The sequence below is a fragment of the Chlorocebus sabaeus genome, chromosome 20, assembly GCF_047675955.1.
Source record: "Chlorocebus sabaeus isolate Y175 chromosome 20, mChlSab1.0.hap1, whole genome shotgun sequence".
Lineage (NCBI taxonomy): Eukaryota > Metazoa > Chordata > Mammalia > Primates > Cercopithecidae > Chlorocebus > Chlorocebus sabaeus.
In genome coordinates this window covers 43,458,742-43,472,056 of record NC_132923.1, presented here as the reverse complement: position 1 = coordinate 43,472,056, position 13,315 = coordinate 43,458,742, and the positions used below count along the sequence as shown (strand labels likewise).

The window sequence follows — 13,315 nt, the reverse complement described above, 5'->3', positions numbered from 1 at the left end:
TCATACAGTGTGTAAAACTAGGATTGTCCCCCCAAACCACCCAAGCATAATTCCCTTGAGGTCCATCCAATTTGTTACATGTATCAGTAGTTTGTTCCTTCATATTACTCTTTAGTATTCTATGGTGTGGACATACTAAACCATTCATTCTCTTTTTGAAGGACATCAGGTTGTTTCTGGGTTTTGGCTATTGTAAATGAAGGTACTATGTAACATTTGTGAATGTTAAGTTTTAACTTCTCAAGGATAACTGTCAAGTAGTACAAATGCCAGGTTATATGTTAAATGCATGTTTAGTTTTATAAGAAACTGCCAAGAATATTTTCCACAGTGGCTCTACTATTTCATATCTCACCAGCAACGTATGAGTGGTCCACTTATCCAATTTCTCTTGCATCCTAGCAAAACAACTCTAAAATTTATCATTTGGAACTGTCTTTTCTTTCTGCAATGGTATTACTTGTCCTTTTAGAATTGAAATCAAGGGAAGAAAGGTTAGATTTACTCCAGCCTCCCATTTGATACTAGCCGTAGTTAACAATCTCCTTTACAACATGTGATCATTATTGCCACTTAACACTTCCAGGATTCGGGAGTAGTATCTTTCTTTCTGAGGGAGTTTATATCAGTTTGGATAACAGATTCTCATTGTTCATTTCACTGCTTTCCTATTTCTTCCTCATATTCTATAAAAGGCACAATAATAAATCTAAGCTTGTTAAAACAAACAAAAACAAGTACTAAAACAGGAGGGTTTTTGTAAAACTGTCAATTAGGATTTTAATTCATGGTCAGTGAAGACTTCCAGGATTTTCCCTGCGCTGCATTTTCTTGCCTTTTTCTTTCAGATGCAGGGATCCAGAGTCCATCTCCATGTGCCCTCTCTTATGTAACATCATCCTAGCTCCAGATTCTTTAATCGGTGTCCTTTCCCCAGACATACATTAGGTGTATGGCTCCAGGTTATGACAGCAGCCTTCCAGAAGCCTTAGACACCTGAAAGTGATAGCAGTGCAGAAGCAGAAAGGTGCCTAAGGATTTCTACCAGCTTGTGGTAGAAGAGTGGCTTGTCTGGATGGTTTGAGGGAAATGACCAAATAATAACCTACCTACACCAAGCATTGTACTTTCCTATATGCTATTTTAACAAGTTTTAAGGTGTTACTTAAAATATTTCTGAAAATGAAATAGCCTCAAAGGAGTTTTGATTTCACAAGATCACTAAGCAGATGATCCAAGGATAACTGACAAGATTCTATATTGTGTTGGTTAAAAATTAAGAATCCTGAGCCATATTCCAGACCTAAATAATCAATTTCTGGGGTGAGGTAGGGGAGCAGGGTAAGTTCCCTGGGTGCTTATTTAGCAGGGTAAGTTCCCTGGGTCCAAACTTTAAGAACTGATTATCTTTCCTTTCATATAGTTGGAGCAAAAATTGTACCTTTTAGGAACAATGCATGTTTAGGCAGGTGAATAAGTACATATAGAAACAGAACTCCAATGCAAAGTAGAGTGATGTACAATAAGAGGTGTAGAGAGCTATGGGGTTTCAAAACAGGAGGAGAGAGCACATTATTAACTAAGATTGAGATGAAGGAAGGCTTTCAGGAGTAGACAGCATTTACAAATGACTGGTCATTTTCTTTGATAATTTTTATTATATACAGATCAGTACTCACAATACATTGCTTATTTAAGATGGCTGTTTACAAGTATAAAGCAGTTTGAGCAACACTGTGCATTATTATACTTCAGATGAAAAATCCTTACATGCTGAATCAATTTCTTTTAAAATTTCAGATAAAGAATTTTCATTTGAGGAGACATACAATTGTAAGTGCTCACTTTTTGTCAATTTTAAGACACCATTATGTTTAAGAAGGATTAATTTTACCATAAAATTACAAACACCCTCCATGTCTTGACATTCACATGAAAGAACAGCACAACATTAATCATCCAAATGCATATCAGAACAAACTCTAGGCCTTAGTGTGAGGTGAACATGGTAACTGCTTACACTATGGAAATCGGTTGGGCCTTAGTTAAATATTGTAGTATTTTAAAAATTTGTATATTGAAAAAGACAAAATGAGCGGTTAGGTGATAAACAGCTTACTCAATTTAGCATAACTTTAATTTGGAAATGGAATAGTGAAATTAAAAAAAGCATATGAAGCAGATAAACAGTATGTCTTTAGAAATATTAAAGATTTTTACTCTGTTTACAAATTTTGCTTTTTTGGTTATGCCTCTTAAATATCTCAGTCTTTTTACTTTGTCTGTAAAAGTAATTGTCCTAAATATTCCTAAATTCTTCTCCAAATAAAGCCATTATCATTTTTATATAGTAAGAAGTTACTGAATCATAGGTTTGAGATCAGTGGCACAAATCATATATGTAGAAGATTATGTAACAAATTCATTGTTAGGTAAGGAGTCAGAGAGTACAGTACAGTAACAGCCATACAGGAGAGGTAGAATTCTTAATCACAGTTTTATAGAAAAGATGCAGTAGTTTATATATGTACCCTGCTTTATTATGGTACTGTAAATTTGCTTCTCATTACAAATTTAACAGGGCAAAAGGCAGGGCTATTCATAGGCAAGGATCTTATTGACCTTTGTTCTGCAGGTGTTGCAGAGGATACCCCTAGACACTTGAAGCATTTTCTTGGCCAATTAAGGTAATTGATCATATATGGCATTTACCTCATTTTTAAAAAGCTTGCATGTAGGGAAATCTAAGCTGCTCTTCTCCCAGGGGCCTAAGGAGGGAAATGTATCTCCTTTTATACTACTCTGAGTGCAAATGAAATCACTGTCTCTGGTTATCATTATTGCTTATCAAGAATTCCAGCATTACTAACCTGTTGAGGGGTTCTATACCCCAAATTTTGTTTGATTGTTTCTAACTCACAATGTAGTCATAAACAATGTTATAAGTGGGCATAACTTAAAAATTATAGTTCATTCATGATGAAGTTAAATTATTAGTACTTGAGTAAGATCCCCATAGACTTCAAAAAACTAGATGGCAGAGACTTTATTGTATATATGGATTATTCACATTTAGGTGTTTAAAACTTGGGAGTCTATGTTTCCAATCCTTACTTCAACGTCAATAAATAAAGTGTTCAGAAAGGCCATTTTATAAAAGTTATAATAAAAATTTTTAATAAATATGTACACCCAGTGCTAAATCTTACAGTAGGGCTTACATTTTATAAAATGTACCTGCTTACAAACAATAATTCAAACCAGAATTCTTGTTGAAAATAAAAGCCTACAGCCAAATAATTTCTTCCAGTTAACTGGAAATTAATCTCCTTTGATTTATGAGTAGGATGTCATGATGAGCCAATCAGATTCTAGATATTTATTTATAGTTCTACTTAAGTGAATTTTATTTTGGATTCGGTGTCCTCAAGTTTTTCTAAATTCTTTCTTGTCTCTGATAATTCTTAGAACTCAGAAAAGGAGCTATTTATTTATGGTAGGCCCAGATCATTTTAGCAATATTTCTTTCACAACTGCTGGTAATAATGAATTACCCAAGTCAGCAATGTTAAAATTAACATAACATGATTATTAATTGTTGACAGATATTAACTGTAGACAGATAATATTAAAAATAAACTTACTTTACCTCACATTTAATTTTTAAATCCTGCACTTTAAGGGTTAGAGAGAATGTGTCCCTATGGAGGAGGAAGCTTTTAAACTATATTCTTCATTTCAAAGAGAAAACATGTCCTAATTTTAATAAATATAACTTTGTGTTTTTAAGAATCGTGAAAATGTCAGCTTTTGGGAACGTAAGCTAAGTACAAAGACTAATACTTTCTGCTAATATGTTACACTGAAATATATTTGGTTATAAAAATCTCAAAAGCCTAATTGTATTTCAAAGCTATTATTCTATTTACATTGTAGGAGAGATGCATATGTAAATAGAGAAAAGTTGGGCTTTTGTAGTCTAAAGATTTATTCAATCCATAATTAGGTAATTCTCAGGTGATTTATAACTTAAAACTGAAAACTTCCACAGTTAATTTGTAACTGCTACATTTACAAAAAAAGTTCTGGGTAAGAGAACCTGTTAAAAACAGACTGGTGTTGCAATTAGGCCCAATACTCATTTATTTAAGTCACCTAAGACATTTGCAAAATTTTTCAAAGTTAGGAAAATGCAGTTATTAATATGGCTTCATTCAGTTAAACCTATATTCTGCAAAATATTCCTGTTACACACTTAAGTACAACTGGATCAGCAGGATTACTTGCACAGAAAGTGAAGGCTTAATTTTCACATTAAAATAATACCTGTTTCACACTTATATCTCAAAATATTTTGGAGAAGACCATTAATGGTCTTGACTGTAACAGTTTATTGCATTCTTATGCCTCATTTTTCAATGTTAAGTACTCTAGTTTGGAGTTTTAAGTTCTACTTTTCCTCTTATCTTCAAATAGACTCTTCAGCATATAAACTTGAATGGCTGACACCACCACCATGACCACTAAATTAACCATAGACCAGAAATTGACTCTATCAAAGTTGCTTTCTTGTATGTTTCGATCACGAGCTTCAAATGCTCTAAGCAGGGTTTGTATGTGCCCACTTTTGCTTAGTCTGGACTTGATGCTGTTGATGGATTCCTGGAGATAAATAAAATAATTTTATTATTAAAGAATGCTCAGAAATTTTAATTAAAAAATGAGGCTGGGTGCAGTGACTCATGCCTTGTAATCCTGGAACTTTGGGAGACTAGGGCAGGAGGACCCCTTGAGCCCAGGAGTTCAAGACTAGGCTGGACAACACGGAGAGACTCTGCGTCTACAAAAAGACGGGCATGGTAGCACCACCTGTGGTCCCAGCTACTTGGGAGGCTGAGGTGGGGGATCACTTGAGTCCAGGAGGTTGAGATTGCAATGAGCCATAATGGTGCCACTGCACTCCAGCCTAGGCAACAGAGTGAGTGAGACCCTGTCTCAAAAATATTTTTTTTCAAAATATGCTTTATGTTTTTTATCCAAACACAATTTTAAGATAGATGGCTGCACAATTGAGGGGCAGGTACTATTTATATTATATTAGAGATTCTCTGTAAGGTTATGTAATAATTCTCCTGACATATTTATACTGTTTATAAGTAGTTATTTAACAAGGGAACAAAGCTACTGTGAATTGAAAATAGGTAACAAACTGTTCTGAGTGGCATAGCATCAGGAGTTTTACATACATTATCTGTTTCTTAGCCCTCACACAACCAAAGGAAATGACTTAAGGTTTTGTTTTTTTTTTGTCGGGGGGACGGAGTTCACCCAAGCACAATCTCAGCTCACTGCAACCTGAGACTGTGCCTGGCCAAATGATTAAGTTTTTAGAGATGGGGTCTTGCTATATAATAGCCCAGGCTGGAGTGTAGTATCTATTTATACCTGTGACCATGGTTCACTGCAGCCTCAAACTGGGCTCAAATGATCCTCCCCCTAACCTTCTGAGTAGCTGGGATTACAGGTACCTGCTACCATGCCTGGCAAATGATTTCCTTTTTGAAAACCCAACAGATACAACTTTAGGTATTTACCTATTACATGATGCATGTGTTTATATTTCCTTCTTTGTATGTTAATCTGACCAATTTAGTATTCAGTAAAACACCCAATGTTTTAATACCACAAAATAGTTGTGAAATTAGAAAACATTTTATTTTTCATGTGCCTTCTGTATAATCAGAAGCATAATCTATTTATAATTTTAAAAATTCTAACTGCACATTTATAAAACAAACTTACCAAGATGCAGTCTTAGTTGCACATCTGAAAAAAGCTATTTTTATAATAGGGTCCTAGAAGATAAGTTATTTGAAAACTATAAAAGGGCTATATGAATATAAAGTAAAATTAAGCTGATACTTGAAATGGAGGTCAAAGTATTTATGGCAAAAATAAAATATTAGAAACAGATTTTCCTGGATAATGCAGATAAAATGCTTAGTTCAGTAACCATTACCATACTAAGGGCTCTGGATGTTAATACTTTTTATTAGAAGACCATACTGACCAGGATGTCTTCCAGTTTCATATCCAACATATCTGTGCCAGTAATGTATTTCTTCCAATCTTCTTGTTCTTGTGCCTGTTCTCCCATATTATCCAGGATTAATTCAAAGAAAATCACCTTCTCAGAAATGGTGCTGAATGTATTGTCAAAGCAGAACATGTAATCACCAACTTCAGTCTCTACACTGTATAAAAAAAAGTACATGTTTTTAGTTACTTGTACTTCTGTTTGTGATGAAAAGCAACTAAAGGTAAAAGAAAGTAAAAGAAAGAACTAACAGGCTGAGTGTGGTTCCTCATGCCTGTAATCCCAGCATTTTGGTAGGGCAAGGCTGGTATATCACTTTCGCTCAGGAGTTTGAGACCAGCCTGGATAACATGGCAAAATCCTGTCTCTACAAAAAAAATACAAACATTAGGGCATTGTGGCTGGCATCTGTAGTCCTAGCTACTCGGGATGCTGAGGCGGGAGGATTGCTTGAGCCCGGAAGGTTGAGGATGCAGTGAGGCATGATCATGCCACTGCACTCCAGCCTGGGCAACAGAGCAAGATCCTGTCTCAAGAGGTGCGGTGGCTCATGCCTGTAATCCCAGCACTTTGGGAGGCCGAAGTGGGTGGATCACGAGGTCAGGAGTTCAAGACCAGCCTGGCCAAGATGGTGAAACCCCGTCTCTACTAAAAATACAAAAAAATTAGCCGGGTGTGGTGGCATGCGCCTGTAATCCCAGCTACTCCGGAGGCTGAGGCAGAGAATTGCTTAAACCTGGAGGGGCAGAGGTTGCAGTGAACTGAGATTGTGCCACTGCACTCCAGCCTGGGCAACAGAGGGAGACTCTGTCTCAAAAAAATAAAAACAAACAAACAAAAAATTCAACAAAACAAAAACAAATAACATAGTTTATAATAATTGGACAGCTTACTCATGAATTTCCTTAGTATTGAAAGATAATTTATAATTTCTTGGGAATGAAGCAACCTGAAAATATATACGTTCGAGTACAACTTAGACATGCTTGGCATTTACTCAGTAAATTATGGTTAGTGACCTCATTTTTGGAAAAGGATAGAATTAAAAACCTGTATACATAACTCATAATAAACTTTAATATTTATACACTATTAAAAGTATTTTATCATGAGTTCAATTCATATGCAGGTATGACTGCCAACCTACCCTTCAATTGAGATTAATCTAAACTGAGTTTTGTTTTCAAAAGCAGTGATGGATTATCCTACATGTTTTCTTCCAGGCCTCTTACTGATTTTGCTTATTGACTATCACTGGTTCCCTTGTAGATGTTTATGTTTGATCCTAAATGCTTTGAGAATTAAATAAAACTAGTTTATATTTTATTAATTCTATAAGGGTAATTCAGCCCATCATTAGTTATGCCTAGTGCTGAAAAAAAAAATCAATAATATCTGAATGACCAGTACCCTACTTAAAATTAGTTTCCCATATTAACAAAAGTTAAAAGTAGGGCCAGGTACAGTGGCTCATACCTATAATCACACACTTTGGGAGTCTGAGGCAGGAGGATTACTGTAGGCCAGGGGTTCGAGATTAGCCTGGACAAAAGTGAGACCTTGTCTTTACAAAAAATTAAAAAATTAGCCAGGTTCACAATTGTAGTCCTAGCTACTCAGGAGGCTTGGTTGAGCCCAATAGTTTAGGCTGCAGTAAGCTATGGTCACACCATTACACTCTGGCCTGGGCAACAGAGTGAGACCTTGTCTTTAAAAAAAGAAATTACATTTAAAAGAAAAAAAGACTACTTAAGAAAAACCAGTGACATACTGAGATTTTTGCTGCTCTTACAAAATTAATATAGCTACAGATAAAAGCTTTGTTTAATGTTTGAAAAACAGATTTGTAGGCTGGGTGCAGTGGCTCACACCTGTAATCCTAGCACTTTGGGAGGCCGAGGCAGGTGGACCACGTGGTCAGGAGATCAAGACTAACTGGGCTAACACGGTGAAACCCTGTCTGTACTAAAAATACAAAAAATTAGCCGGGCATGGTGGCGGGTACCTATAGTCCCAGCTACTCGGGAGGCAGAGGCAGGAGAATGGTGTGAACCCAGGAGGCAGAGCTTGCAGTGAGCCGAGATCGCACCACTGCACTCCAGCCTGGGTGACAGAGCGAGACTCCATCTAAAAAAAAAAAAAAAATAGATTTGTAAATCTGGTGTAATGATTAAGAGTGAGTTGGACTGCCTGAATGTAGATCCTGGCTTTGCTGTTTACTAGCTGTGTAACCTTCAGGAACTTAATTGTTCTACGCCTCAGTTTCCCCATCGGTAAAATGATATTTACCTCAGGATTGTGGTTAAGAATAAAAAAAATTAGTACATGAAAAGTGCTGGTGCTGAGAACACTGGCCTGGCACATCAAAAGAATGCAATAAATGTGAACTATTATAAACTCAATTATTTTCTCCCAATTATTTAATGAGAGGTAATTCAACACAAGGAAGCAGTAAGATACTTATTTTTCTAACAGTGAATTTTATTATCTCAAAAAGGAAGCAAATAATTGGGGAGAAATAAAGATTGATATAAATTTTGAACATTTTAAAAATTCTGAAACTTGAACTACATTTTTAGTTTTTTGGTTTTTTTTTTTTTTTGAGATGGAGTCTCTGTCGCCAGGCTGCAGTACAGTGGTGTGATCTCGACTCACTGCAACCTCCGCTTCCGGGGTTCAAGCAATTCTACCTCAGCCTCCCAAGTAGCTGGGACTACAGGTGTGCGCCACCATGACCAGCTAATTTTTGTGTTTTTAGTAGAGACGGGGTTTCACCATATTGGCCAGGATGGTCTCAATCTCTTGACCTCGTGATCCACCCACCTGGGCCTCACCAAGTGCTGGGATTATAGGCGTGAGCCACCGTGCCAGGCCCATTTTTAGTTCTTATATATCTATCAAAGAGAAAACAGTTAATTCCAAGTATATCAATATAAACTGACTTTTACAATTACTATTTCTTTCGTATTTAGTAATAGCTTATGCAAATATTTTTCTGAACTCTGTATAGGTAAAATGCCATTTAAAAATGTATTTTAAATGAGTATCTTAAAAAATTACTGAGACTTTTTTCCTCTCATCCATTCATACATGTATTCAGTGTTTACTGAGTATCAATTATGTATCGGCACTTTGGTTAACAAAGACCAATAATTTTAATGGCTAGTTCTTACAATAGTGTTATGTGCCAGGGATGTTCTAAGCATATGGTAGAAAGCAAGAGTTTTGGTCCATCTTGTCTCCACCCTGCATGTGTATCCCTGCAGACTTATTTGACTTCTCTGAGTCTCCTTGTCTATAAAATGGGAATCTTGAGTCAAAGACTCTATCTCATAGTGGGTTGGAAAGATTAATTTAGAAGCATATAACATGCCAACCCTTGTTTAGAGCAAATACTAGATACTCCATATTTGTTCTTCCTACAGATTCACAGTTTAACACATTAACAATATTGACTTAAGAAAATGTTATAGTAAGATAATAGAATGGAACTGGGAAAAATACCAGTGAGATATGAAAAGAGGGAAGTGAGGTGTCAGAAGAATATATGGTCTTTTGCTTAATTCTGAACTCAAAGAGTTAAAACAAGTATTTTCTTTTGCTTTCAGGCTTTTTTTTTTCTTTTTTGAGACATAGTCTCGCTTTGTTGCCCAGGCTGGAGTGCAGTGGCACGATCTGGGCTCACTACAAGCTCCGCCTCCTGGGTTCACGCCATTCTCCTGCCTCAGTCTCCCAAATAGCTGGGACTACAGGTGCCCGCCACCATGCCTGGCTAAGTTTTTTGTATTTTTAGTAGAGATGGGGTTTCATCATAGCCAGGATGGTCTCGATCTCCTGACCTTGTGATCCGTCTGCCTCGGCCTCCCAAAGTGCTGGGATTACAGGTGTGAGCCACAGCGCCTGGCCTCAGGCCTTCTGATTATCTAAAACGAATGAGGTCTGAGTCAAAAAAAAATTTACATACACACAAAAATATACTGTACTGTTGTTTTAAGAAAGAAACTATGAACAGAAATGGTATATAGCCAGCAGCTCAAGAAACTTTAAGACACATACCTGGAACAGTAGCTTTAAGTTAAAATAGAAAGCTTGTGCTGGCCAGAAGGCAGGTTTAAAATGCCACAATAGACTGAATGCAATACCAGGGGAATCCTAATTTACTAACCAAAGCACAGAAAAAATTTAGCCTGGATCAAAAGAAAACACTTAAACGAAAATAGAAAGGTTAATGGAAAATGTTTTGGCTTATCAGATGGCCCACTATCATGAACTGTTTAAAATCATATGGAATTATCTAATATTGATATGTAGTATCAAATATGCTAACTTTCCATGCCCTGCAGATAGCCCACTGGTATTATTCAGCAATGAAACTGAACTAAAAGAGATTACTTACGTGTGAACTCCATCTGATTTTCTTTGTTCAAAAACTAAGGTTTTGCCTTCTGGAGAGGCAAGATGGAAATCAATATCTAATCCTGCTCCATCTAAAACCTGTAGAAAAACATACATGAGAAAAACATATATTACAAATTCTGGAAATAAAAAACTATATACAGTACATCATATTATGTAAAGATTTTCTAACCTAGAGAGGTAAGAAAGTCATCAGTGATGTCTGGGCTAGAAAAGAACCGAAGGATCATCTAGTTCAATTCCATTCATTTTTGGAACTTGTCCTTTCCTTACCCATTTCTCTCACCATCACCTAAATTTAGGCCTTACGGATATTACTGAAATAAATCTTCCTAAAATAGTGGTTTCATTCAGAATCCCTGTAGAATGGACAGAAACACAAAGGGCAGTTCAAATGCCCTGGGCCTTTTAGTTAAAACTTAGGCAATTGGCAGGGCACAGTGGCTAACACCTGTAATCTCAGCACTTTGGGAGGCTGAGGTGGGCGGATCATGAGGTCAGGAGTTCGAGACCAGCCTGACCAACATGGTGAAACCCTGTCTCTACTAAAAATAAAAAAATTCCAGCTACTCAGGAGGCTGAGGCGGGAGAATCGCTTGAACCCAGGAGGTGGAGGTTGCAGTGAACCGAGATCGTGCCACTGCACTGCAGTCTGGGTGACAGTGAGACTCGGTCCCCCCCTGCTCCAAAAAAAAAAAAAGACTTAGGCAATTTAGGACATTGTATATAACTTTCTTTCCTCTTCAATAAAAGAATAATTAACTATTTCTTAGCCTGGAATTCAAGACCACCACGGTGTGGACTCAGTATGAATTGTGTATTCGAAGCAGGTTGGTTCATGTACTAGTCAGTGAATACAATCTGTCCATTTATAATTCCAAAATGTCCTTCTATGAAGATGATGATGATAATCATGGCAACTAACAATTATAGTTGATGCCATAAATTGTCTTAAATGCTTTATGTGGATTAATTTATTCCTTATAACAACTCTAAAAGGTAGGTTCTATTATTCTCATTTTGTTCCTGAGGCACAGAGAAGTCATTTTTCCAAAGTGACACAGCATTAATTCATCTAGGCCACATTAAAAAAAATAAGTAAAAAATAAAGTGATACAGCAAATAAGTGACATGGTCAAAATTCGAACTCAGCAATCTGCCTCTAGAATAATTTTTAATAAGTATGCTGTGTTGCCTCTATTTCTGTTCCATTCTCCCGAATACTCATCCAATTGTACTCATTCTTTAAGAGCCAATTTAACACATTTATGCCTTGTGTTCCATTATTGGAACACTAAGCATGTGGCAGTTATATACTACCGCTCAAGGTCGTTGCCAAGGTCTCATTTTGCAATTCAAAAAATTGCAACCTCCTGTATAAATAGGTCAAGTCCTTTGAAGTGTCTTCTGTATCCTCCTGTCCAGTTCTCTCACACTGTCTCTTGTATTACTACAGATTGCACACCTATCCTCTTTGGCACTTACGAGACATTCTCTGGGATCTAAGCATCTTTTTGTAGGATTCACTTGGCATAAACTTGTAGGTACTTTTATGGACACATATGTGGCACATCCAACATAGATGATAAAATGGATGAAAATTCTGTTCACTATTTTTATAACTCCAAGGGTACCAGTCCTAACAATGTTATTATCCATATTTTGCTTTTGTGTCACAGATGCAAATATTTAATAAATACATCTTTTTATCATCCTACACAAATTAAAGTGTCTCAGTGTTTTCCCTGTAGATCTGTCTGCAAACTTGTCTTCCCGTCTTCCTCCTTCCCTATGTTTTCTCTTTATTTATAGTGTTTGTTAAAATTTTAAAAAGAATCTGTCTGGAACACTGTACAGTACAGCCTCTTAAGAAAAAAAAAGAAAAACAAAAACAAAAACACCTAACTCAATGGCTACTCTTTCTTAACATTTCATTTTATTTTTCTTGGTGGCTTTAATGTGACGATATAAAAGATTACCTACTCCTGTGCTCTTATTGTTCAACAGAACTGGTTTCAAACGGCTGGCTAAATATACATAGTTTTCTTCTTTAAATCCCAGTGAAATGAAGAAGACATGTAACAATTAAAATCTATAGGCTGGGCGTGGTGGCTCATGTCTGTAATCCCAGCACTGGAAGGCCGAGGTGGGTGGATCATTTGAGGTCAGGAGTTTGAGATCAGCCTGGCCAACATGGCAAAACCCCATCTCTACTAAAAATAAAAAAATGAGCCAGGCATGGTGGCACATGCCTGTAACCCCAGCAACTTGGGAAGCTGAGGCAAGAGAACTGCTTGAACCCAGGAGGCGGAGGTTGCAGTGAGCAGAGATCATGCCACTGTACTTTAGCCTGGGCAAAAGAATAAGTGAGATTCCACGTCAAACAAAAAAAACCCACAAAGAAGAAAAATTCCTGTTTCAAAAGATGAAAATCCATAAAAATCTTTAGACAGGATCTAATAGATGTGAAGCAGGATAAATGAAAAAAGACTATAAGATACTGAGTTTTCCAAAGGATTTAAAAAGTACAACCTTCTATCAGAAGTAGCAGAAGTAGTAGAGAACTGCATCTAATTGGGATTAGCATCAGAATTCTTATATATAACATTAGATGGAAAAAAATAATGGAGCCATGTAGTCAATGTTCCCAAGTAAAAAGATATTTGCCAGGTGTGGTAGCATGCACTGGTAATCTCAGCTACTTACTTGGGAGACTGAGGTGGGAGGATCACTTGAGGCTAGGAGTTAAAGTCTGTAGTGTGTACTATGAAAGTGCCTGTGAATAGTCACTGCACTCCAGCC

General features: G+C 36.7%; 1 protein-coding gene across 2 annotated transcripts in view; it reads right to left on the bottom strand.

Annotated features, from left to right (window-relative positions):
- Positions 1-1,638: 1,638 nt before the first annotated feature.
- Positions 1,639-13,315, bottom strand: part of TMED5 (transmembrane p24 trafficking protein 5) — a 28,380-nt gene continuing 16,703 nt past the window's right edge. The window contains exons 2-4 of one of the 2 annotated variants that reach the window (XM_007977926.3): positions 10,494-10,591; positions 6,071-6,254; positions 1,639-4,662 (exon numbers count right to left, since the gene is read on the bottom strand). In XM_007977926.3, coding sequence (XP_007976117.1) covers positions 4,444-4,662; positions 6,071-6,254; positions 10,494-10,591 — 501 coding nt within the window. In that variant the 3' untranslated portion in view covers positions 1,639-4,443. Of the gene's footprint in view, positions 4,663-6,070; positions 6,255-7,769; positions 8,992-10,493; positions 10,592-13,315 lie in introns of those variants that run through there. The other variant, XM_073008573.1, reaches the window with a different exon arrangement.